The sequence below is a fragment of the Erinaceus europaeus genome, chromosome 2 (assembly GCF_950295315.1).
Source record: "Erinaceus europaeus chromosome 2, mEriEur2.1, whole genome shotgun sequence".
Lineage (NCBI taxonomy): Eukaryota > Metazoa > Chordata > Mammalia > Eulipotyphla > Erinaceidae > Erinaceus > Erinaceus europaeus.
The window spans coordinates 181,824,946-181,849,673 of NC_080163.1; the positions used below are offsets into that span (position 1 = coordinate 181,824,946).

General features: G+C 44.8%; 1 protein-coding gene and 1 non-coding gene across 2 annotated transcripts in view; both read left to right on the plus strand.

Annotated features, from left to right (window-relative positions):
- Positions 1 to 15,186, plus strand: part of WDR88 (WD repeat domain 88) — a 35,365-nt gene extending 20,179 nt beyond the window's left edge. The window contains exons 7-11 of the mRNA XM_007539505.2: positions 1,395 to 1,582; positions 3,128 to 3,210; positions 7,883 to 7,951; positions 11,520 to 11,612; positions 14,886 to 15,186. Of these exons, the coding sequence (XP_007539567.1) occupies positions 1,395 to 1,582; positions 3,128 to 3,210; positions 7,883 to 7,951; positions 11,520 to 11,612; positions 14,886 to 14,987 (535 nt within the window). The 3' untranslated portion in view covers positions 14,988 to 15,186. The remainder of the gene's footprint in view (positions 1 to 1,394; positions 1,583 to 3,127; positions 3,211 to 7,882; positions 7,952 to 11,519; positions 11,613 to 14,885) is intronic.
- Positions 15,187 to 15,883: 697 nt separating this feature from the next.
- Positions 15,884 to 15,957, plus strand: TRNAT-AGU (transfer RNA threonine (anticodon AGU)). Its single transcript has one exon. It is a non-coding gene; the product is annotated as a tRNA-Thr (tRNA).
- The last annotated feature ends 8,771 nt before the right edge of the window (positions 15,958 to 24,728 follow it).

Sequence of the window (24,728 nt, forward strand, 5' to 3'; positions counted from 1 at the left end):
GATAGAGAGGGAGAGAGACAGAGAGACACCTGCAGCACTGCTTCACCACTTGCAAAGCTTTCCCCCTGCAGGTGGGGACCGGGGGCTCGAACCTGCATCCTTGTGCCCTGTGATACATGTGCTCAACCAGGTGCGCCACCACTTGGCCCCAGGTGTTTTATCTTTTTTAATTAAAAAAGGTGATGATAATGGGGGTTGTATATATTTATTTTATTTTTTAATCTTTATGTATTTATTGGCTAAAGACAGCCAGAAATAGAGAGGGAAGGGGGCGATAGAGAGGGTGAGAGACGCCTGCAGCCCTGCTTCACCACTCGCAAAGCTTTCCCCATGCAGATTAAGACTGGGGCCTCGAACTCGGGTCCTTGTGCATTGCAACATGTGCGCTCAACCAGATGTGCTGCCACCCACCCCTGCTAATGAGGAGCTGGGGAGCATAACCACTATGCTATCCACCCCAGCCCATAGTATTTTATCTTTATTTATTTTTAAAATAGTCTATTTATTTATTATTGATAGAGACAGAGAAATTGAGAGTGGAGGGGGAGATAGAGAGGGAGAGAGACAGAGAGACACCTGTAGCCCTGCTTCGCTGCTCATGAAGCTTTCGCCCTGCAGGTGGGGATCAAGGGCTTGAACCTGGGTCTTTGAACACTGTAGTGTGTGTACCTGATGCTCCACCGCCTGGTCCCCTGTTTTGTCTTTTTTTGTGTGCCACATGTAAATGGGATTGCTACCTTGATTTCCTTTTTCTCTGGGGACATTTCTGTTTATTCCATTACAGGAACTGCTGGCATTTAGTGGGTGGAGTCCAGGAAAGATGCTAGATATTCTTTTTCTTCTCCCTTCCCTCTTCCTCCTCCTCCACCCCAACCTCCTCCTCCTCCTTCTTTAAGTATGTTGTCTTTTAAATATATGTGTTACTTATTTTTTATTGGATAAAGCCAGAGGGAGGGAACACACACACATACACAGAGAGAGAGAGATAGGTGCACCTGCATCACTGCTTCACCACTCTTGAAGCTTTCCCCCTGCAGGTGGGGACCTGGGACTTGAACCCATATTCTTGCGTGTCCTAACAGGTGTGCCTAACTGGGTGCATCACCACTTGGCCCTAGATGCTGGCTATTCCACAATGCGTAGGCTAGCCCTGTGCTACAGAGAATTGCTTACCACACTGGCCAGCATTATTGTGATGGAGAGACTCTGGAATAGTGTGGTATCATCGGAGCAATTGCTATCTCAATCCTAACAAGCAGTTATCAAAAGAGTGATGTCCATGAAATCCCATTGGGATTGGCTCCAGCTCCTCCTCTCCTGCCTCCCTGTGGGTGGGTCCTCAGATCCCCCAGGAGCGAAATGCTAACACATGCACCATTTCCTCTGTGTTTCAGGGCACATACTAATGCGATCTCCAACTGCTGTTTCACCTCCAGTGGTCATTTTCTGTGTACAAGCTCTTGGGATAAAACCTTAAAGATATGGAATGTCCACACAGGGGAGTTTCGACACTGTGGCGCCTGTGTGACTCTGATGAAGGGCCACGAAGGTTGTGTGAGCTCCTGTCACTTCTCCAGGGACAGTGAGTAATTAATGTGTGGGAAGCTTCTGCATCCAGACAGGTGCTGGGGCCAGGGAGCTCCTTGTGTTCCATTCCTGAGGACTTTCTTTAGTACAAAGAGGCAATTCCCTGTGATGCTGACAGTGGAGGGGAGGGGGGGATAGGGGATGGGGGTGGGGTTTTATCTTCTACATGAACCCAAAAACCGAAAGGGAGATTCACAAATGCCCATTCAAAAGTGACAAAAACTCAACTCCACATGACATATGCATTAACAACAAAATGATCAGCCCTAGGTGAGGCAAAAGTCCAGGAGGAGTCTTGCTTCAAGTGTGCCTGGGAGCAGATACTGTCACCTGTCTCTCAGCTCAGCTTTTCTCTCTGTTTCTTTTTTTGAAATATATATATATATATATATTTCTTACCCAAGCTCTTCATAGTTCTAGCTTATGATGGTCCTAGAGATTGGACCTGAGACCTTTTGTACTTCAAGCACGAAAACCTTTTTACATGACCATTATGCTGTCTCTCCATTCATTTTTAAATCAGAGAGCACTGCTCAGTTCTGGCTAATGGTGGTGCTAGGGACTGAATCTGGGAATTCAGAGCCTCAGGTGTGAGAGCCTTTTGCGGTCTCCTCCATCCTCTCCCATTTTTAAAAGATTTATTTATTAACACGGGAATACATGGGTGAAAGAGAGAGAGAGAGAGGAAGAAAGAGAGAAAGAAAGAAAGAGAGAGGACACAAAAGCATCACTTTGGCATATTCGATGCTTGGATTCTACCCTGGTATTGGTCTTTATCTTCAAGGAGGCAAAGATGGCTTCTGGTAGTCTAGGCCAGAGCTTATTCTGGCTCCTAACAGTCCTGGAGAGATCATCTTTTTTTTTTTTTTTCTTTCAGTTGAGAGAAGGAGATAGAGATAGGGGGAGAGAGAGGAAGGTGAGGGTAGATAGCCTAAAGGTTATGCAAAGAGACTCTGATGCTTGAGGCTCCCATGTCACAGGTTCAGTCCCTTACACCACCATAAACTAGAGCTAATCCGTGCTCTGGTAAAAGAGAGAGGGAGAGGGAGAGGGGAGAGGGAGAGAGAAAGCTCCAGCAAAGCACTACTCACATGTGCAAAGCATTCTCCTTCCCCTCCTCTCCCTTAGTTGAGAGACCACTAGTTTGGAAGTGCCAGCACAAATCCCAGAGAAGACTCCCATTGGCTCATGTTGGATCACGTGGCCAACCTCTGAACCAATTAGCAGAGTCTCATGACTCTTACTGGTCAGGTCTGAGTGACACACCCACCCTGACAGCTAGAGGCTGAGGTTGGTATCCTTTGAATCAGAGGGACTGAGAGTAAGGGTTTTTCCCCCATGGGAAATCGGAGCATATGAATAATGATAATTGACACTAATTGGTTGGGGACTCAGAACCACACTGAGAAGGGATTTGAATGTCCTCAGAGTGGGCCTGGTGGCATCTCACAAATGTATGGTCAAATATTTGACCTCACCAGGAGCAGGAGCACTTGAATGGTGTAGATGACCCCTAAGGCTCTTTCAATTTGTGTTGCAGCCTCTGTTCTTGCATCTGGAGGGTATGACAGGGCCGTGGTCATTTGGGATGTGGCAGAAGGCTACAAGAAGCTCTCCTTGAAGGTACCACTGCCAGCATCATATAGCTAGTCAGACATCACCATAATTTATGTCCTTTGACATTATTTGTATATAGCTGTGCTACCGGTTGCTTCTGTTCTCCCTGGCATAGGCTTTATTTATTTATTTATTTTCCCTTTTGTTGCCCTTGTTGTGTTTTATTATTGTTATAGTTATTATTATTGTTGTAATTGATGTTTTTGTTGTTAGGACAGAGACAAATGGAGAGAGGAAGGGAAGACAGAGGGGGAGAGAAAGACACTTACAGACCTGCTTCACCGCCTGAGAAGCGACGCCCCTGTAGGTGGGAAGTGGGGGCTCGGACCGGGATTCTTACGCTTGTCCTTGCACTTCAGGCCACCTGTGCTTAACCTACTGAGCTACCTCCCAACTCCCCTGGTCTAGGCTTTTGAGAGAGTCAACATATCAAAGACTCAGCCTATGTATTAAAAAGACTCGGTATGTGCTTTAAAAAGTTTGAGACATACAATCAATTTTTCCCCTCCCATATTAATTAAATAGTGATTTATATGATTACAAATTTATAAGAGTGTACATAAACACCATTCCCACCACCAAAAGACTGTGTCCCATCCCATCCCCCACTCCCACCCCATGAAGCCAAACATCCACCCTCACCTCAGGTTTTTTGCTTTGGTGCCCTACTCCAAATTCAGTCAAATCCTGCTTTTAGTTTCCCTTTCAGATCTTCTTTCTCAATTTCTGTTGATGAGTGGGATCATCCCATACTCATCTTTATCTTTCTGACTTAGTTCACTTAACATAATTCTTTCTAGCTTCATCCAAGATGGGTCAGAGAAGGTGGGTTCATTGTTCTTAATAGCTGCGTAGGGGTATACTTTCACATGAAACTCTGTGCTCGGGTGGAGGGTAGATAGCACAATGGTTATGCAAAGAAACTCATGCCTGAGGCTCCAAAGCCCCAGGTTCAATCCCCCACACCACCATAAGCCAGAGCTGAGCAGTGCTCTGGAGAGAAAGAAAACAAACAAACAAACAATGTGCTCATGCCTGTACATTTTACATAATCATGTCCAAGAGATGATTTGGCTGACTTTTTTTTTTTTTTGCTAGTTCATATATTTCAATTCTCTGTAATCAACATATAAATGAAGCCATTCAATATTTGTGCTCCGTCTCTTTTTGCTTATTTCACTTAACATAAGCACCTCCAGTTCCATCCATTTTCTTCCAGATGACATAATCTCATCTTTTTTTTTTTTGACTGTAGATTAGTGTTCCATTGACTAGAGATTCCGTGAATTCTTTTAGAAGTGTGTCTTTTATATTTATTTATTTATTTATTTATTTTTATCAGAGCACTGCTCTGCTCTGGCTTATGATGGAGCCATGGATTGAACCTGGAACCCCGGTGCCTCAGCCATGAAAGACTGTTGCATAAACCACTGTACTATCTCCCCAAACACGAAAAGCCTATTTGTTCCAGTGAACATCAAGTTCTCATCCTCTTCCTCTTCTCTTTTATTTATTTATTTTCCCTTTTGTTGCCCTTATTTTTTTTATTGTTGTTGTAGTTATTATTGTTGTTATTATTGATGTCATTGTTGTTAGGACAAAGAGAAATGGAGAGAAGAGGGGAAGACAGAGAGGGGGAGAGAAAGATAGACACCTGCAGACTTGCTTCACTGTGAAGTGATTCCCTGGCAGGTGGGGAGCCGGGGGCTCGAACTGGGATCCTTACTCTGGTCTTTGTGCTTCACGTCACGTGCACTTAAGCCGCTGCACTACCGCCCGACTCCCCCATTCCTCTTCTTTTTCTGTCTTTCTACTTTTATCCCTTCCTCTTTTCTTTTTATATATTTCTACCCTCAAGCTCCGGTCCTTTGTCCTGCAAAACAGTTGAACCTTTCTGTAGCTTCTTGTCCTCCTATCATTTGCTATGTTGCCCCTTTCTATAGGGAAAAGGCCAAAGAACAAGAAAGAGGCAGACTGGTCCTGGAGTTGGTGCAGTGGGTATAGTGTTGGACTTTTAAACAGGCGATCCCTAGTTCTATTCCTAGCAGCACATGTATCAGAGTGTCTGGTTCTCTTTCTGTCTCCTGTCTCTCTCATTAATAAGCAAATAAAACCTTTAAAAGAAAAATAGAAAGAGTGGTCCGGGAGGTGGGGCAGTGGCTAAGGCACTAGATTCTCATGCATGAGGTCCTGAGTTCGATCCCCGGCAGCACATGTACCAGAGTGATGTCTGATTCTTTCTCTCTCTCTCTCTCTCCTATCTTTCTCATTAATAAATAAATAAAAATCTTAAAAAAAAGATAGAAAGAGAAAGATGCTGACACAGAACCTAGGAGCCAATAAATATCTGACCCAGCCCCAATATTTGCCCCCACCCCCCACCCCTCGACAGGGTTCCTGAGGAGCACCGCCCACCCTCCCTTGATTAAACCACAGTAGAGAGAATTGCTGTTACTTAAAGTCATAGGTCCCAACCCAATGGGATTTCCAAGTGGGGTTTCTTAGAACAAGGAATACAAATACATCTGCAAGAGGTGCCGTGGGACTAGCTGGAAATGTAATAATTTTTCCCATCCTGCTGAGAGCTTTGTTTTAAAAAAATATTTTATTTATTTATGAGAAAGATAGGAGAGAGAAAGAACCAGACATCACTCAGGCACATGTGCTGTTGGGGATTAAACTCAGGACCTCATGCTTGAGGGTCCAATGCCTTATCCACTATGCCACCTCCTGGACTACATGATAGCTTTCTTTCTTTCTTTCTTTTAGATAGGACAGAGAGAAATGGAGAGAGGAGGGAAGACAGAGAGGGGAGGGAAAGACAGACAGCTGCAGACCTGCTTCACCACTTGTGAAGTGACCCCCCTGCAGATGAGGAGCCGGGGGCTCGAATGGGGATCCTTCCACCAGTCCTTGTGCTTGGCGCCACGTGTGCTTAATCTGCTGTGCTACCGCCCGACTCCCGCATGATAGCTTTAAAAAAGATATTTACTTATTTATTATCAGATAGAGACAGAGAGAAATTGAGAGAGGAGGGAGAAGTAGAGAGGGGAGAGAGACAGAGAGACACCTGCAGCCCTGCTTCACCACTTTGGAAGCTTTCCACCTATAGGTGGGGACCAGGGGCTTGAACCTGGGTCTTTGCACATTCATTGTAATGTGAACATTTAACCATGTGAGCCACTACCTGGCCCCACTTTTTTTTTTTTAAGATTTAGTTTGTTTTATTACATATGAGGGTATTTCTTTGTTTTAGATTTTATTTATTTATTAATGAGAAAAGATAGGAAGAGAGAAAAAGAACCAGGCATCACTCTGGTACATGTGCTGTTGGGGATTGAACTCAGGACCTCAGGCTTCAGAGTCTAATGATTTATCCACTGCACCACCTCCTGGACCACTGAGAGAATTTCACAAGACCGGGGCCGGGGGCAGGGGTGGTTAGTCAGGTGGTGCCAGGGATTGAACCTAGAACTTCTGGTGCCTCAGCAATGGGAGAGAGGGAGAGTGGAAGAGGGAGCGGGAGAAAGAGAGAGGTGTGTATGTGCACGCACAGGGAGGTCAGGACACCACTATGGTTTATTTGACACCAGGAGCAAACTAGAAACATTAGGCATGAAAGTCCAGTGCTCCTTCAGTGGAACTATTTCCCGGCCACCAGAATACTCTTTCTAAAAAAAAAGCAAAAACATACATACAGGGCTATGGTCCACACACAGATAGTATCCTTTGTATCCAGTGCTTCCTATTCCACCTTAAATGTCACTAGTGTTAGTACGTGTGTTGCTCTTTTTAAAGCAAATTATTTTCATTTATTTAATTTTGACAAGACAAGAGATTAACTGGGGGGGGGGGGACTGAGTAGGAGAAAGAAAGAAACAGGGAGTTGGGTGGTAGCACGGCAAGTTAAGGTGGTGCAAAGCACAAGGACCAGTGTAAGGATCCCGGTTGTAGCCCCCAGCTCCCCAACTGCAAGGGAGTCGTTTCACAGGTGGTGAAGAAGGTCTGCAGGTGTCTATCTTTCTCTGCCCCCCTCTGTTTTCCCCTTCTCTCTCAATTTCTCTCTGTCCTATTCAACAACAACAGCATCAGTAACTATGACAATGAAAAACAACAAGGGCAACCAAAAGTAATAAATAAATAAATAAATAAATATTTAAAAAAGACAGAGAAACCTGCAGTACTGCTACATTGCTTATAAAGCCTCCCCTCCTGTATATGGGGAGCAAGGATTTGAACCCAGGTTCATGGTAGCATGTACTTAGTGTAAGCAACAGTGGGTTCCTGACTTTCCTGGTTTTGTTCATGAAGTTCTTATAGAGGCTCTTCCTTTCACTCCTTGCTGAAATTCTGTTATTCTTGTTCTTTTTTAAAGACTTTCTTTTATATTTATTTATTTTCCCTTTTGTTGCCCTTGTTGTTTAACATTGTTGTGGTTATTGATGTCATCATTGTTGTTGGATAGGACAGAGAGAAATGGAGAGAGGAGGGGAAGACAGAGAGGGGGAGAGAAAGACAGACATCTGCAGATCTGCTTCACCGCCTGTGAAGCGACTCCCCTGCAGGTGGGGAGCCAGGGGCTCAAACCGGGATCCTTATGCTGGTCCTTGAGCTTTGTGCCATGTGTGCTTAACCTGCTGCACCACTGCCCGACTCCCGACATTCTGTTATTCTTCAGGGCCACGATGACTGGGTGACGGATATTGCCATCAGTGCCAACAAGAAATGGCTCCTGTCTGCCTCCAAGGTAAAGGCGGCCAGCCTCTGTTGCACTTGTGAGAATTGTGTTTTTGTCAACTAAATTCCTGAGCAGGTTTGGTCCCCTCAACCATGTCCGAGGTGCTGCCTGTCTGTTCACAGTGGAGTGGGAATGGGGGGCTGCGGGGTATGTCTGCACTGCTGACATTTGAGTTTTGTTGGAGTAAGGCCAGACTGGTGAGTGATAAGGTCACTAGGGGCCTTGAAGGGGAGACAGTAGCTTAAAGACAAGCAGCAGAGACCCCAACACACACTCCCTGAATTCACAGGTGGGTTGTCCCATCCTATGTCATGACACCAAAAGAACTCCCATTCTAAGGGCACATAACAGCTAGACTGGACTATCCCATGGCTGTTTTCCAGGTGTGAACATTAGAGAAATTGGGGGAGAAATCATCTTTGATTCCCACCCACCTTGCCCCTCATCTTTGATTTTGTTGTTGTTGATTTTTTCCTGGCTCATTGTTTCAGATAGAGACAGGGAGGGAAACATACCACAGCACCAAAGCTTCCTTCAGTGCGGTGGAGGTTGGACTTGAACCTGAGTCATGTCCATGACAAAGCAAGTGCTCTAACCAGGGGAGATATTTTGCTGGCCTGTCTCTCACCTTATTTAGAGCCATGCTATTCTCTAGACTGGGACTTTTTGGAAAATGATTTATTTATTTATTTATAAAAATATTTATTTATTTATTTATTGGATTCAGACAACCAGAAATTGAGAGGACAAGGAGAGGTAGAGAGGGAGAGAGACAGAGACACGTGCAACACTGCTTCACCATTCTCAAAGCTTTCCTCTTGCAGGTGGGGACCAGGGGCATGAACCTGGGTCCTTGCACACTGTAACATGTGCACTCAACCAGGTGCACCAGCACCCAACCCCTTTTTTTGTTTATGTGTTTGTGTGAAAGAGAGAGAGAGAGAGAATGAGAACATCAGAGCATCACTTTGACACAATGTCAGGGATCAAAACTGGGAGTTTTAATTTTTTTAAATTTCTTTATTGGGGAATTAATGTTTTACATTCGACATGCCTATTTTTTTTTTAATTCTTTTGAGTATGTTCTCAGGAGTAGAACTGCTGGGTTATATGACAACTCTATATGTTTAACCACTTGAAGAACTGCCAGGCTATATTCCTAAGTGTTTAATTCCTTTACCATCAGCCCCATTACCATCAGCAGATAAAGTCAAAGGCAGCCTTTTTTTTTTTTTTAAAGATTTTATTATTTATGAGAAAGATAGGAGGAGAGAGAAAGAACCAGACATCACTCTGGCACATATGCTGCTGGGGATCGAACTCGGGACCTCATGCTTGAGAGTCCAAAGCTTTACCATTGCGCCACCTCCTGGACCACCTGTTTTTTTTTTAATATTTATTTATTTTCCCTTTTGTTGCCCTTGTTTTTTATTGTTGTTGTTATTGATGTCGTTGTTGTTAGACAGAGAGAAATGGAGAGAGGAGGGGAAGACAGAGAGGGGGAGAGAAAGACACCTGCAGACCTGCTTCACCGCCTGTGAAGTGACTCCCCTGCAGGTGGGGAGCCGGGGAATCGAACCAGGATGCTTATTCCTATCCTTCCGCTGTGCTACAGGCTGATTCCTGGCAGTCTGTTTTAACTGTTACATTTATAATGCAGTTAGATTATTTTATTTATCTTTGTCATTGCCAACTTTTTTCAGATAGAAAGAGAGAGAATGAGGGAAAGACACCACAGCCACTGCCAAAGCTTCTTCCTGTGCAGTGTGGCCAGGTTTGAACCTGGGTCACCTGGAAAACAAAACAGGCACCTTCCCAGGTGAGTTATCCTGCCAGCCTACACTGCAGTTAGATACTTAACTGGTGTCACTAGAAGTGAATCACATTAATGGAAGATCCATTTCAAAGATCTGAAAACAGTGACAGCACATGAGAAAAGACCCTATCCATTTGAAAAAAGGTCCTATCCATATGGGGTTAAAAAAGAGTCCTGATATGTGGAAAGCTGAGCAATGTTACACATGTACCAGCTAGTGTATTTTACTGTTGAGTATAAACCATTAATCCCCCCAATATAGAAAAAGAAAAAAAAAGGGGTCAGGTAGTGGCACACCTGAAGAGTGCTTATGTTACAATGCGCAAGGACCCAGGTTCAAGCCCCTGGTCCTCACCTGCAGGGGAAAGCTTTGCAAGTGGTGAAACAGGGATGCAGGTGTCTCTCTGTCTCTCTCCCTCTCTATCTCCCCTTCCCTCTCGATTTCTGGCTGTCTCTATCTAATAAATAAAGATAATTAAAAAAAAAAGAAAAAAAAGTAGTCCTTGTTTTAGGAGTGGCACACCCAGTAGAGCTCACATATTAACAATGTGTGAGGACTGAGGTTCAAACCTTCTACTAATTACAAGGGGGAAGCTTCATAGGCAACGGAGCAGTGCTAGCAGTTGTCTTTTTTCTCTTCCTCTTCCCCTCCTTATCTCTATCTCTATTAGAAAGGAGAAAAAAATAGTCATATCCATTTGGTTGTGCACCCAATAGAGTGCACGCATTTCCATGTACAAGCCCCAGCTCTCCACTTGCAGCAGGGAAGCCTCATGAGTGGTGGAGCAGTGTTGCATGTGTTTCTCCTCTTTGTTACTTTCATGTTATTTATTTATTTTCCCTTTTGTTGCCCTTGTTGTTTTTTATTGTTGTTGTAGTTATTATTGTTGTTATTGATGTCATTGTTATTGGATAGGACAGAGAGAAATGGAGAGAAGAGGAGAAGACAGAGAGGAGGAGAGAAAGACAGACACCTGCAGACCTGCTTCACCACCCGTGAAGCGACTCCCCTGCAGGTGGGGAGTTGGGGGCTTGAACCGGGATCCTTACGCTGGTACGGCTGTGCTACTGCTTGACTCCCTATCTCATTCCCATTTTTATTTCTCTGTCTCTTGTCCTATTAAAAAGGAAAAAAAGCAAATCCTTGCCCCACTAGGGGAAGAGAGAGACAGGCTGGGAGTATGGATCGACCTGTCGACGCCCATGTTCAACGGGGAAGCAATTACAGAAGTCAGATTTTCCACCTTCTGCATCCCATAATGACCCTGGGTCCATGTTCCCAGAGGGTTAAACAATAGGAAAACTATCAGGGGAGGGGATGGGATATGGTGTTCCGCTGGTGGGAATTGTACCCCTCTTATCCTATGGTCTTATCAGTGTTTCCATTTTATAAATAAAAACTTAAATAAATAAAAAAAAGACCATGAGGAAACAGTGGTAGAGCCATGTAGACATTGAGCCCCAGTGATAACCCTCATGACAAAACAAGGTCCTATTTGGGAGGCCGACATATGGGTTTTGTATTCTCTTTCCTGTCCCAGTGTCCACAATGAGAAATGGGACTTTTGCACCCCTGAAGGAGGTTTCTGGGTAAGCAGTGGGATGTGAGGCTTAGTGTGTTACAGTTGTGAGAGTGCTGGTGAATCCAGGACAGCTGGTCACCCTAACTCTGAATGTGATGCACCTCTCTGGGTAACCCTCCCCTTCCTGCCCCCTATTAACTAGCCCACTCTGTGACTTCTGGCTTGCTGTTTGTTTTAGGATAAGACCATGAAATTATGGAATATTGAAGAACTTGACCAAATCCCTCAGGTTATTGAGAACAAAAAGGCCTTGGGCTTAAAGATCGGAAAGGTTGGTACTATAGAATGCCATACATTAAGAAAAAAAAAAGTTGATGAAACGGAGTCATTCATTATTTCTGCCTCAAATTTATTGATTCTTTTTTTAATATTTATTTATTTATTCCCTTTTGTTGCCCTAGTTTTTTTATTGTTGTAGTTATTATTGTTGTTGGATAGGACAGAGAGAAATGGAGAGAAGAGGGGAAGACAGAGAGGGGGAGAGAAAGATAGACACCTGCAGACCTGCTTCACCGATTGTGAAGCGACTCCCCTGCAGGTGGGGAGCCAGGGGCTCGAACCCGGATCCTTAGGCCGGTCCTTGTGCTTTGTGCAACCTGCGCTTAACCCGCTGTGCTACTGCCCGGCTCCCTAAATTTATTGATTCTTTGCAGAAACTACTGACTGGGGATGAAACCATGAACAAATGCATTGAAGTCTTGCCCCAAGGGAGCTTATTTCTTCTTCTTTTTAAATTTCTTTATTGGGGAATTAATGCTTTACATTACAGTAAATACAATAATTTGTGCATGCATAACATTTCCCAGTTTTCATATAACAATACAACCCCCACTAGGTCCTCTGTCATTCTTCTTGGACCTGTATTCTCCCCACCCTCCACCCCAGAGTCTTTTACTTTGGTGCAATACATCAATTCCAGTTCAGGTTCTATTTGTGTTTTCTCTTCTGATCTTGTTTTTCAACTTCTACCTGAGAGTGAGATCATCCCTTCTAAAAAGGAAGACAGTGACAAAACTGGTGTTAAGTTTCATAGTGATCAATAATCTTGGAGAAAAATACCATAGGAAAGGGGAATGGAAGTGCAGATGGTTGCAATATTTTCTGTATTTATTATTTATCTTAAAAATAAAAAAGATTTAAGGGGCCAGGCAGTGGTGCACCTGGTTAGTGCACATGTTACAGGGTGCAAGGACCCAGGTTCAAGCCTCTGGTCCCCACCTGCCGAGGAAAAGCTTCATGAATGGTGAAGCAGTGCTGTAGGTGTCTCTCTGTCTTTTTCCCTTTCCCCTCTCAATTTCTTTCTGTCTCTACCCAATAATCAATAAATAAAAATATTTATTTAAATTTTTTTCCCCTTTTGTTGCCCTTGTTATTTAACATTGTGGTTATTATTATTGTTGTTTTTAATGTCGCCGTTGTTGGATAGGACAGATAGAAATGGAGAGAGGAGGGGAAGACAGAGAGAGGGAGAGAAAGATAGACACCTGCAGATCTGCTTTACCACTTGTGAAGCGATTCCCCTGCAGGTGGGGAGCTGGGGGCTCGAACCGGGATCCTCACACCGGTCCTTGTGATTCGTACCAGGTGTGCTTTACCCACTGTGCTACTGCCTGGCCCCCAATAAAACTATTTTTAAAAAAAGAAAAGAAAAAAGATTTATTTATGATAAATGAGGGAGTTTCACATGAGACACAGGAAAGAGATAAGCCAAACACCAATAGGTTCTATGCAGCACTGATGATCAAACCAGGAATCTCATGTATGCAAGTCCAGTGCTCTACCAGTTGAGCTTTTGCCCTAGTCAGATAGCAGCCTTTTATTTTATTTATTTATTTTTAATATTTATTTATTTATTCCCTTTTGTTGTCCTTGTTTTATTGTTGTAGTTATTACTGTTGTTATTTGATGTTGTCATTGTTGGATAGGACAGAGAGAAATGGAAAGAGGAGGGGAAGACAAAGGGGGAGAGAAAGATAGACACCTTCAGGCCTGCTTCACCGCCTGTGAAGCGACTCCCCTGCAGGTGGGGAGCCGGGGGTTCGAACCGGGATCCTTCAGTCGGTCCTTGCGCTTTGCGCCACATGCGCTTAATCTGCTGCACTACCACCTGACTCCCCTTTTATTTTATTTTTAAAATAATATCTATTTATTTTAGATATTTACAGAGATAGAGATTCTCTCTCTCTCTCTCTCTCTCTCTCTCTTTCTCTCTCTCTATAGCACCAAAGCTTCCTTCAGTGCAGTGGGGCCTGGGCTCGAACCTGGGTCATGCACATGGCAAAGCAGAACACCATTCATATGAGCTATTTCACCTTACCTCAAGCCAGAGCTGAGTAGTGTTCTGGTAAAAAAAAAAAAAAAAATTCTATCTTCGAACTGAAAACTGTAACAATGAGGAACCTTCTGAATTTGATTCCTTCTGGGTCTATGAGAAACTCAGAGGCCATTTTCCAGAGGGCAGGGCTTGCCTGTCTCTTTTACACACTTGAGCTAGAAGTGGCCAAGGGGTGGGGGTCAGGGGGTTCCAGGATAGGAGAATGCCACCTTGCAGGGCAACCATGAGTGGCTCTGAGCAGCCCCTGTCTACTTGCTGAAAATCCAGCCTGTGGCTTTGCTCACTCATTTTTATTTTTGCTTTTATCTCTTTTTTGAAAGATAGATACAGAGAGAGAGAGAGAGAGAGAGAGAGAATCACAGTGCTTCCTCTAATGCCAGATTGGGTCGCCCATATGGCAAATCAGCACACTACCCAAAGTGAGCCATTTTACCTGCCTTTGCTTGATTGTTTATGGGAAGCAGAGGTTGGAGTGAATTTTTAATTTATTTTGGATAGAGACAAAAAGAGAGAGAGACATAGAGAGAGAAGAGGGAGACCTACACCACTGCTTCACCACGTGTGAAGCTTCCCCCCTGCAGGTGGGGACCAGGATTTTGAACCTTGTCCTTGTGCGTTGTAATGTGAGTGCTTAACCAGGTGTGCCAACTCTTGGCTTCTTGCTCAGAAATTTTACCTACTTGCTTCCATGGTTCTGTTAGAGTTAAGTGTACCCATGATGTTGGGGAGTTAGCATGTCTCTTCAGTTCTGCTCTGCACAGAACAACAGACAAAGTTACACACCCACCCTGTCCATCCATTCCACTGCCAGGTGACTTGCCACTTTTTACTCTCGGACCCCAGGGCATGAGCAGTCAGTCCGTGTATAGCTTTGGATAGCTCTGGTGGGGGGGGGGGGGCGGGAACCTGTACTCATTCTTTCTTACTGGGCTGCAATTTCCAACTTGTAGATCTAGAGAGGAAAAGGAAGCTCTTTCCTGGGCCCAGCCCAAGGTGAATCAGGTGAGAGAATCCTTGATCCTTTCTAACCGAAGCCTTCTTTCTTTTGAAATATTTCTTTTCTTTTCTCTTTTCTTTTTTCTTTTTTACCAGAGCTCAGCTCTGGCTTATGGTGGTGTGGGGGAATTGAACCTGGAACCTGGGAGCTTCAGCCTTGAAAATCTGCATAACCATTGTGCTATCTCCCCCACCCGAAATGTTTCTTATCAGTGCAAAGTATGTGACAGGCCTTTCTCCAACTATGAAAGTGACATCTTCTCCGACGCAGTCACCAAGTGTGCCCTCTGCCGGATGAATGAAACTAGTCACTAGAGAACTCATCGAAATCACTGGACAAAGAGCCCTCGATAGGGGTCCCAAGAGAGGAGCCCTGCAAGAACAATGATGACTAATGCCCACCAGACCCTGTGAGTGACGAGAAAAAAAGAAAAAGTCATCCTCATGTAGTTATGGGGCTCTGCAGGGACCTTTTGTGAAAGCCCTTCCTTGCCTGGATGGGCCTGTCAGTGGGGGTAGGGGGTAGAGGTTGGGATGGGAGGGGTTGTCAGCAAGCTCTGACAAGTCTCCCACCACTCTGCAGCCGCCTCAGCTCCAAGCACGCTTGGGGACTGAAGACTAATTGTAAATTTTCGTGTAGAATAAATCTAGATTGCTCTGGGACAGTGTGCATGTGGGTTCTAGCATCGGATCTGCTATTTCTAAGCTTGTCTCATTTTCGTGACTTATTCCTTGGTGTGACTCCTGTCTCATTTTCGTGACTTATTCTGGATTCGAATCGTCCTGTAGGGTAGGACCCCACCCCCCACCCCAGAGCTGCTGAATGAATGGGAAGATGGTGGGGCCTCTTCACTGAGGAGACCCAAATGGGGCGAGAGAGGAGGCCGGATAGGGAGGATCCGTGAGCCCAGAAGAGAGCCAAAGATGCCAGCAGGGGCTCGTTTTCGCCGGACAGACCAGGGGACACATCCCCTGCGCCAGCTGTAGAAGGTGAGAGGGCCGGAGCGCCAGTGAATCTCCCTTGGGAGCAGTGTATATAGAAAGGTCTGCCCACGGGCTCCCGGGCCCCGCCCACGACGTGTCACTCAAACTTCCGGCTTCCGCTTTTGACTCGGGATTGCGAACGCCACACACAGGATGAGTTTGCGCATGCGCATAGTTCGCAATGTGAATGGTGATGAGGAACAGATTCTGGCGCTGTCTTCGCGGGCGGCGCCGTGGCTTAGTTGGTTAAAGCGCCTGTCTAGTAAACAGGAGATCCTGGGTTCGAATCCCAGCGGTGCCTCGTTTCAATTTTCATTTTACTCTTTGCTCCTGCTTTAATTCTTTCCGTTGCGGGAGTCAGCTAATGAGTGTGAGGAATCCTTTTAGTTAGCTGAGCCCTCCCCTGCCCACAACGAGATGGGGCGCTGCCACCTTGAAGCCCAGACTCAGGCCTCTGCTAGCTGCCCAGCTGCAGACCGGACATCTCCGGGAGGCAGGGGGCTCTGAATTTGCCCGCGTGCGAGAGTGGCTGTGAAGCCCATGGGGCGGGCAAGGCGCGTAGCTTCCCCGCGTCTTTGGGGGGAGACAGAGCAGCGGCGCCCCCCTCGCTCCAGGCTGCAATCGGTTCCTTACCCACAGGTTGCAGACACGGCGCTGCTCGGTCAGATGAGGCCCAGAGTCACGGCGGGGAAACGCCCCACATCTGAGAGCTCCAGGCAGAGGTCAGGGGGGCTCCAGAAGGCTAGGTGTGATGCTGAACCCCAAGGCCCGCTGTGCACGTGACAGTTGTGGGGTCTGACCCAGCAATAGCACTGGGGTCTCTTGGGGTGAGTCATAGTCTCATAGTCAAGTTATCTAGAGATTCTTTCTTTTCTTTTCTTTTTTTCTTTCCCTTTGGTCATGCTCTAAGTGGCCCATGACTTTAATAACTGACTTGAGCTTGGTAGTTAACATGCAGGTGACATGAAAGTATTGTCTGGGAAGATGGTGTCAGAGTTGAGAATAGGGCTAGAAAGTGGGATTGGGTTCAGAGACTAGCTAACAGACTCGAAGCAAATATATAAATACAATGACCTGTTTACCCCATCCATCCTGTGTCACCTCTGAGTCGCAGGTGGTCCGACCTCACAGTTCACGGTCACAGCTGGGAACATTCTAGGCTGCACTCATGTCAGGACCAATCTCCCTTGAGTGGCAGAGTAGGATGTCACAACCTCCCTTGGGAGAGAAGATCCTCATCACAAACTCAATACATTTCATGCCAGATCCAATGGGATAGCCCAACGATAACAATTGCAGGTGTGTCAGTTCAGCCTGTGTTCCCAATACTCAAATCCATCAGCTTAGACCAGCTCTTCTAGGCTTCTCCCAGTGGTGTGAGTTTAGTGTGTGTGTATGTGTTTTCTCCCCTTTCTTATGTTTTTGTCCTCTACAACATGGCTGTTTTTTTTTTTTTTTATCCTGCTTTGTATCTTTTTAAAAATTTATTTATAAAGAGGAAACATTGACAAAATCATAGGATAAGAGGGGTACAACTCCACACAATTCCCACCACCAGATCTCTGTATCCCAACCCCTCCCCTGATAGTTTTCCTATTCTTTAACCCTCTGGGAGTATGGACCCAGGGTCATTATGGGATGCAGAAGGTGGAAAGTCTGGCTTCTGTAATTGCTTCCCCGCTGAATATGAGTGTTGGCAGGTTGATCCATACTCCCAGCCTGTCTCTCTCCCTAGTGGGGAAGAGCTCTGGGGAAGCGGAGCTCCAGGACACATGGATGGGGTTGTCTGTCCAGGGAAGTCTGGTAGGCATTCTGCTGGCATCTGGAACCTGGTGGAGTTGCATTTGGTGAGTCTTAGGGGAGTCCTCTCCTCCCTTCAGCCATCTTTTTGTTGGTGAAACAGACTGGAGGTGGTGTCTCAACTGGTAAACTGCCGGACTGCTACCAGCCACTTAATCTCTCCCTAGGCTCCTCTCTGGCCACGAGCCACATGTGTTTGCACTTATTGATGATTTGGTGGGTTCCTGAAGTCATTCTAGTCCTGTCTCGCTGCAATCCCAGATGATCTCCTTTGATATTCCTAGTTGGCCTGGGAGAGGCAAGGAGAGAAACACCAACATGGCTGTTTTTGATTGTCTTGAAATCGTCTGTTTGTCTGGAAAGCTGTTCAACACGAATGGACTTCTCTGTGGCCTTAGCTCTTCTCTCACCACACACCTTTTAGGAGTCCTGCTTCCAGTACATCATCCTGCTTACTTCCTCTTCTTATTTCTTTTTTTTTTTACAATGTGAAGGTCTATTATTTGATGTTTTAAAAATGATACTATTATGGGAGTCGAGCAGTAGTGCAGTGGGTTAAGCGCAGTGGGTTAAGCTCAGGTGGTGCAAAGCACTAGGACCAGCTCAAGGATCCCGGTTTGAACCCCCGGCTCCCCACCTGCAGGGGAGTCACTTCACAGGCGGTGAAGCAGGTCTGCAGGTGTCTATCTTTCTCTCCCCCTCTCTGTCTCCCCCTTCTCTCTCCATTTCTCTCTGTCCTGTCTAACAATGACATAAACAACAACAACAACAATAATAACTACAACAACAATAAAAACAACAAGGGTAGCAAAAGGGAAAATAAATAAATAAATATAAAAAATAAAAAAACATAAACAAAAATGATAATATTATACACCGCATTTTTACATCTGGACAGGTAACCTATCTTTTCCAAATGCTGTAAGACAAGAGTTCTCAAAATGAGGTTCACAGACCCCTAAGATATCCCCAAGATTCTCTGAAGTGGTCAAATTCATTTTCATTGTCATACTGAGGTGTTATGTTATGTTTCAACCACTTTGTCATCTGAAATAATGTGCAAAAGCAGTTGAGTGTAAAACTGCTGACACCGAAGGGCCTTGATTATTGTAGGGTTTTTTTTTTTTTTATCCTATTACATTCTAGCAGGAAAAAAGGAGTTTTATTTAAAAAAAACTTTCTTTTGTAGTCATCATGGGGGTTCACTGCTCCAGACTGACTTTTTTTTGGCTATAAAGAAAGGAGGGAAAACACCACAGGACTGTAGCTTCCTCCAGTGTGGTTGGGGGGGGGGGGGTCAGGCTTGAACCTGGACCTTGCACATAGTAAAGCAGATACACTATCCAGGTGAGCTATTTTGCCAACCCTTGGTTTACATGTTTTTGTTTATTTGTTAACGTGATAAGCATGCCATCAGCTCTGGGTATAAGGGGTCCTGGGGGTCATCCTTGGCACCTCTTGCATGCAAGTGGTATGTATTACTGCTGTGCTGTTTTCTTGGGCCCCGCTTTAGTTAAGAAGGAACCACACATACTAATTTTACTACATCTTGACACCTGACACTTTTGCATCTTTTTGTGTGAGTGCATGGGAAGCAGGCAGGGAGCATTTCTGTGGGGCATGGGAGTGCAGTGGTTGTTCTGAGGAAAAGTTCTTGTGTGATTGTTTGAACTGCAATGTTTTCTTTTTCTTTTTATTGTTGTAGCTGTTGTTGTTGTTATTGATGTTGTTGTTGGACAGGACAGAGAGAAATGGAGAGAGGAGAGGAAGACAGAGTGGGGGAGAGATAGACACCTGAGGACCTGCTTCATCGCCTGTGAAGTGACCCTCTACAGGTGGGGAGCCGGGGCCTCGAACCGGGATCCTTATGCTGGGCCTTGCGCTTTGCACTTTGTGTGCTTAACCTGCTGTGCTTCCGCCCGATTCCCCTATTTATTATTTTAATCAGAGCATTGCTCAGCTCTGATTTATGGTGATGCCTGGGATTGAACCTGAGACCTTAGAGCCTCAGGCATGAGAGACATTTTGCCTAATCATTATGTTGTCTGTCCAGTGCTGAGATGGGGAATAGGGAGGGTGAGAGCTGTGAACCCGTCTACACGAAGTTCTGTAGATGCCTGGCAAGATTTAATTTGAACTTGGCTTCAGCTACTTGAGATTATTGTAAATACTGTTCTGGTGCCAGATAACTTGCTTTTCTTCTTTGTTGTTCTAGACTTGTTACTGAGAGGAGACAGGTAAGCTTCTTGGCACTGATTAGTTTAGCTGCTGTTACGATTTGCATGATGAGAAAAATAAAATATCCTGGAAGCCTTCTGCTAAGGGAGAAATCTCTAAGCACATTTGTTCTGCTGACAGATGTGTCCTGAGACACACAGTGTATCTGCTTTGGTTTCTGAGATTAGTAGCTTCCTTTTTTCTGAACACATTTCTTTTTCTTGGAAAAAAAAAGTCCCAAGAGGCAGGAATGGGCAATTCACAAAGAGAGACAAATGGCCAATAAACATATGTTCAGTCTGATAGATGCAAACTAAAGCAGTGAGGTTTTTAACTCTCTTGCCACATAAGGAAATACTATGTAAAGGTTGAGAATCTTTGGAATTGCTGAGAAAAAAATCATACTTTCTGGGAGTGCAGGTGGGAAGCCGGAGTCTCGAACTGGGATCCTTCTGCCCTCGCGCTTTGCCACCTGTGCTTAACCTGCTGCGCTACTGCCCAACTCCCTTCTTTTTTCTAATATGTTATTATATTATATTGGTTAGAGACAGAAATCAAGAGGAAAAGGGAGAAAGAGAGGGAGAAAGACACCTCTTAAAATTGCTTCATTATTCATGAAGCTCCCCCCCTGCAGGTATCTGAACCCAGATCAACGCAAGGTAACTTGTGGGCTCAGTTGGCTGTGTGAAACCACCGGCTCTAAGAGAACCATCTATTCCTGGAAGTTAGTTAGCAGTTAGCTTTCAGGGTCGTTTCACAAGCTGCTTTCGCTGCCTGCAAAGATGTTTCCAAGCCTTTGCCTGGCTGGTTCTGTGTGCCTCCTGTGCAGGTGTTGGAAGTGTTGGTGTAGCCCTCTGCCAGCCACCTCCTCTCCCTCCATCCTGACCAATGTGTTTTATTTCCTCGAATGCATTTGCCTCCACCAGAAGGTGTTGTGCTCTCTGAGACACCTGTGCTACCTGCAGTCACCTCTGTTAGTTCTTGTTTTAGTCAGCCCGAGCTGCCAGAGCAAAACACTGCAGCCTAGGGCCCTACAGCATAGAAACATGAGTTCTTGGGGAGTTGGACGGTGGTAGCTCAGCAGCTTAAGCGCACTTGGCACAAAGCACAAGGACTGGCGTAAGGATCCCGGTTCGAGCCCCCGGCTCCCTCCCACCTTCAGGGGAGTCACTTCGCAAGTGGTGAAGCAAGTCTACAAATGTCTGTCTTTGTCTTCCCTTCCTCTCTCCATTTTTCTCTGTACTATCCAACATCAGTAACAACAACAACAATAACTACAACAATAAAACAACAAGGGCAACAAAAGGAAATAAATAAATATTTAAAAAAAAAAGAAATGTCAGTTCTCTCAGTGCTGAGGTCTGAAAACCCACAAAAGGTTTGGTTTCTTGTGACATCTCTCTCCTGGACCTGCAGATAACCAGCTTCTTCTCACTGTCTCCTCATGAGCTCTTTTTCTCTATGTGTTTGCATATCTCTGTCCAGATTTCTTAAAAAGATATTTTTTGGGGACCTAGGAGTGCACATGTTACCATGCACAAGGATCTGGGTTCAAGTCTTTGGTTCCCACCCGTGGAGGGGAAGTTTCAGGAGCTGTGGAGGTTTCTCTCTCTCTCTCTCTTTCTGTCTCTCTCTGTCTCTCTCTCCCTTTCTCTCTGTCTGTCATCCTCTATAAAAAAACAGAATAAGGGAAAAAAATATTGGCCTCTGGGAAGGGTGGAGTTGTATAAGCATCAAGCCCTAGAGATAATCCTGGTGGTGAAATGAAATAAAATAAAATAAAATAATTTCATGCATGAGGCACCAAGGCTACAGGTTCAATCCCCAGTACTATCATAAGCCAGAGCTAAGCAGTGCTCTGGTAAAAATCAACCAATTACACAGGGAGTGATGTGCAGATACCTATCACAGACAGGAGAAATTGTACCTATGTGGCAACAGTTGTCTTGTAAATCACTATTTACTTGAAGCGATTTAAAAATCAATACTTTTTTTCCTGGAGCTGGGGTCTTGCACATGCACTATTTCACCACTTCTGTGTGCCTTTTTTTTCTTTTTCTTTTATAGAGACAGAGAGGGCGAGACCCCTCTTACAGCAGAGTTCCTCTGGTGTGTTCATATTCCCATGTGGTTCTGGGGTTTCAGTCCAGGTCATATGCATGGTAAACCATGTGCCCTACCTAGTGAGTTATCCTGTGGCCCCAACTTTCCTCTACTTATAAGGACAACAGATTGAATCAGGGCCTACCACAGTGGCCTCCATTTGGCCTAGTTCTCTAAAGACCCTGTCTCCAGTGGCAGTCACATTCTGAGGTTAAGGGTTAGGGCTAAACTAAACAGTCTTTTTATTTTTTATTTTTTTATTTAAGAAAGGATTAATTAACAAAACCATAGGGTAGGAGGGGTACAATTCCACACAATTCCCACCACCCAGTCTCCATTTCCCACCCCCTCCCCTGATAGCTTTCCCATTCTCTATCCCTCTGGGAGCATGGACCCAGGGTCATTGTGGGTTGCAGAAGGTAGAAGGTCTGGCTTCTGTAATCGCTTCCCCGCTGAACACTAAACAGTCTTAATTTTTTCTTTCCATGGCTGTATCACTCTTGCTTAAACTATTGCCTCAAATATATCTGGAGAATGAATGAATGAATGAATAAGTGACTCTTGGGGGCATTGTGGAGTTAAGAACTGACAGGTGTGTGTCCTAGGAGAGAGTGCAGTGGATAAAGCATTGGACTGTCAACCTGGAGGTCCTGAGTTTGATCCCTGCTATCACATATGTCAGAATGATGCTCCAACTCTCTCTGCTTTTCCTCTCTCTTTCCGTCTCCATCTCTATTTAGTGGAATAAATAAAATAAATCTTAAAAAAAAGATAACAGGTGTGTCCAACTTGGTGATGGTGCTCTTCCCAGTAAAGCAAAGTGAGCAATAGATGAGTCTAGTTATAAGAATGTTGGCCATGGGGGCCGGGAGATAGTGCGGCGGGTTAAGCGCACATGGCGCAAAGTGCAAGGACCAGCATAAGGATCCCGGTTTGAGCCCCCGCCCCCCGCCCCCACTGCAGGGGGGTCACTTCACAAGCAGTAAAACAGGTCTGCAGGTGTCTGTCTTTCTCTCTCCCTCTCTGTCTTCCCCTCCTCTCTTGATTTCTCTCTATCCTGTCCAACAATGACAGCAATAACAACAGCAACAACAATAATAATGAAAACAATGATAAACAATAAAGGCAACAAAAGGAACAAAAATAGCCTTCACCTGGGAGTATGGATCGACCTGTCAATGCCCATGTTCAGCGGGGAAGCTATTACAGAAGCCAGACCTTCCACCTGCATCCCACAACGACCTTGGGTCCATACTCCCAGAGGGTTAAAGAATAGGAAAGCTGGGGGCCGGGAGGTAGCGCAGTGGGTTAAGTGCACATGGTGCAAAGCGCAAGGACCTGCATAAGGATCCCGGTTTGAGCTCTCGGCTCCCCACCTTCAGGGAAGTCGCTCCACAGGCGGAGAAACAGGTCTGCAGGTACTTTTTCTCCCCCTCTCTGTCTTCCCTTCCTCTCTCGATTTCTTTCTGTCCTATCCAACAACAACAACTGTGACAACAGTAACAATAACAACTACAACAAGCACAACAACAAGGGCAACAAAATGGGAAAAAAATGGCCTTCAGGAGCAGTGGATTCATGGTGCAGGCACAGAGCCCCAGTAATAACCCTGAGGAAAAAAATAGGAAAGCTATCAAGGGAGGGGTTGGGATACGGAGTTCTGGTGGTGGGAATTGTGTGGAGTTGTACCCTTCTTACCCTATGGTTTTGTCAGTGTTTCCTTTTCATAAATAAATAAATAAAAAAGAATTCACATTACTATTTTAAAATAGTTACAAATATGTAAAAGAATAACTGTTCATAACAGGTTGAAGTTGTATAAAACTCAAATGTCAGTGTCCAATAAGTCATATTATAACATCCATACTGATTTATGTCTGATTGGTTTTGACATATTTGCAGAGTTAGATAGTTGTGATAAAAACCTATAGCCCTCAAAGCCTATCATATTTGCTATCAGGCTGTATACAGAGAAAGTTTTCTGATTTCTGGTTTGCTATGAGCCAGGTAATATTTGGTAGGACTTTCACACCCTGTGTCTTAAAACTATTTTTTCTAAAGTTTTGTTGGTTTACTAGCTCATAAATACTTGAAAGAAGTCATATACATAATCTAGAAAACATGTTTTATTTGTAAACATGTAGGAAAATGTAGTGAGTGGGAGTCCGGCGGTAGCTCAACGGGTTAAGCGCACGTGGCGCTAAGCGCAGGAACTGGCATAAGAATCCCTGTTCGAGCCCCTGGCTCCCCACCTGCAGGGGAGTCGCTTCACAGGTGGTGAAGCAGGTCTGCAGGTGTCTGTCTTTCTCTCCCCCTCTCTGTCTTCCCCTCCAGTCTCCATTTCTCTCTTTCTTATCTAATAATGACATCAATAACAACTACAATGATAACTACAACAATAATAATAATAAAAAGAAAATGTAATGAGTATCCTTCTATAATAAAAGGATAATAAAATTTTAAAAAGAAAAAAAAAAGCCTCCAGGAGCAGTGAATTTGTAGTACAGGCACTTAAGCCTCAGCAATAACCCTGGAGGCAAAAAAAAAAAAGAATGTTGGCCATGCCATGCTGAGGGGAAGATTCACAGCTAGTTCAGGAGAAGGTAAATATATCTGATGTTCATGAATATATTTGGCTATAGTACTGGTTACTAATATGCATGGCGAATCATCCCAAAGCTAAATGACAATGATGTTTTTCCTCAAGAACATTTGTGGGTCAGACTCAGACCAGCTGGGCATCCCTGACTCAGTCTTTCCTGAGGTTACAATCGAGGGGCCAAGGAGGGCTGTGGGGTTTCACTTGATGGAGCTTCACAGGGGAGGGTCTCCTGTGCCAAACTCACTCAGTGACTTGTGATGGTTTTGGGTTCTTGATGGCTTCTCAACGTAATACAGATATCATGGCGTCATGGAGAAGAAGGAGGAAACTCAATTCAGTTTCAATTTGGT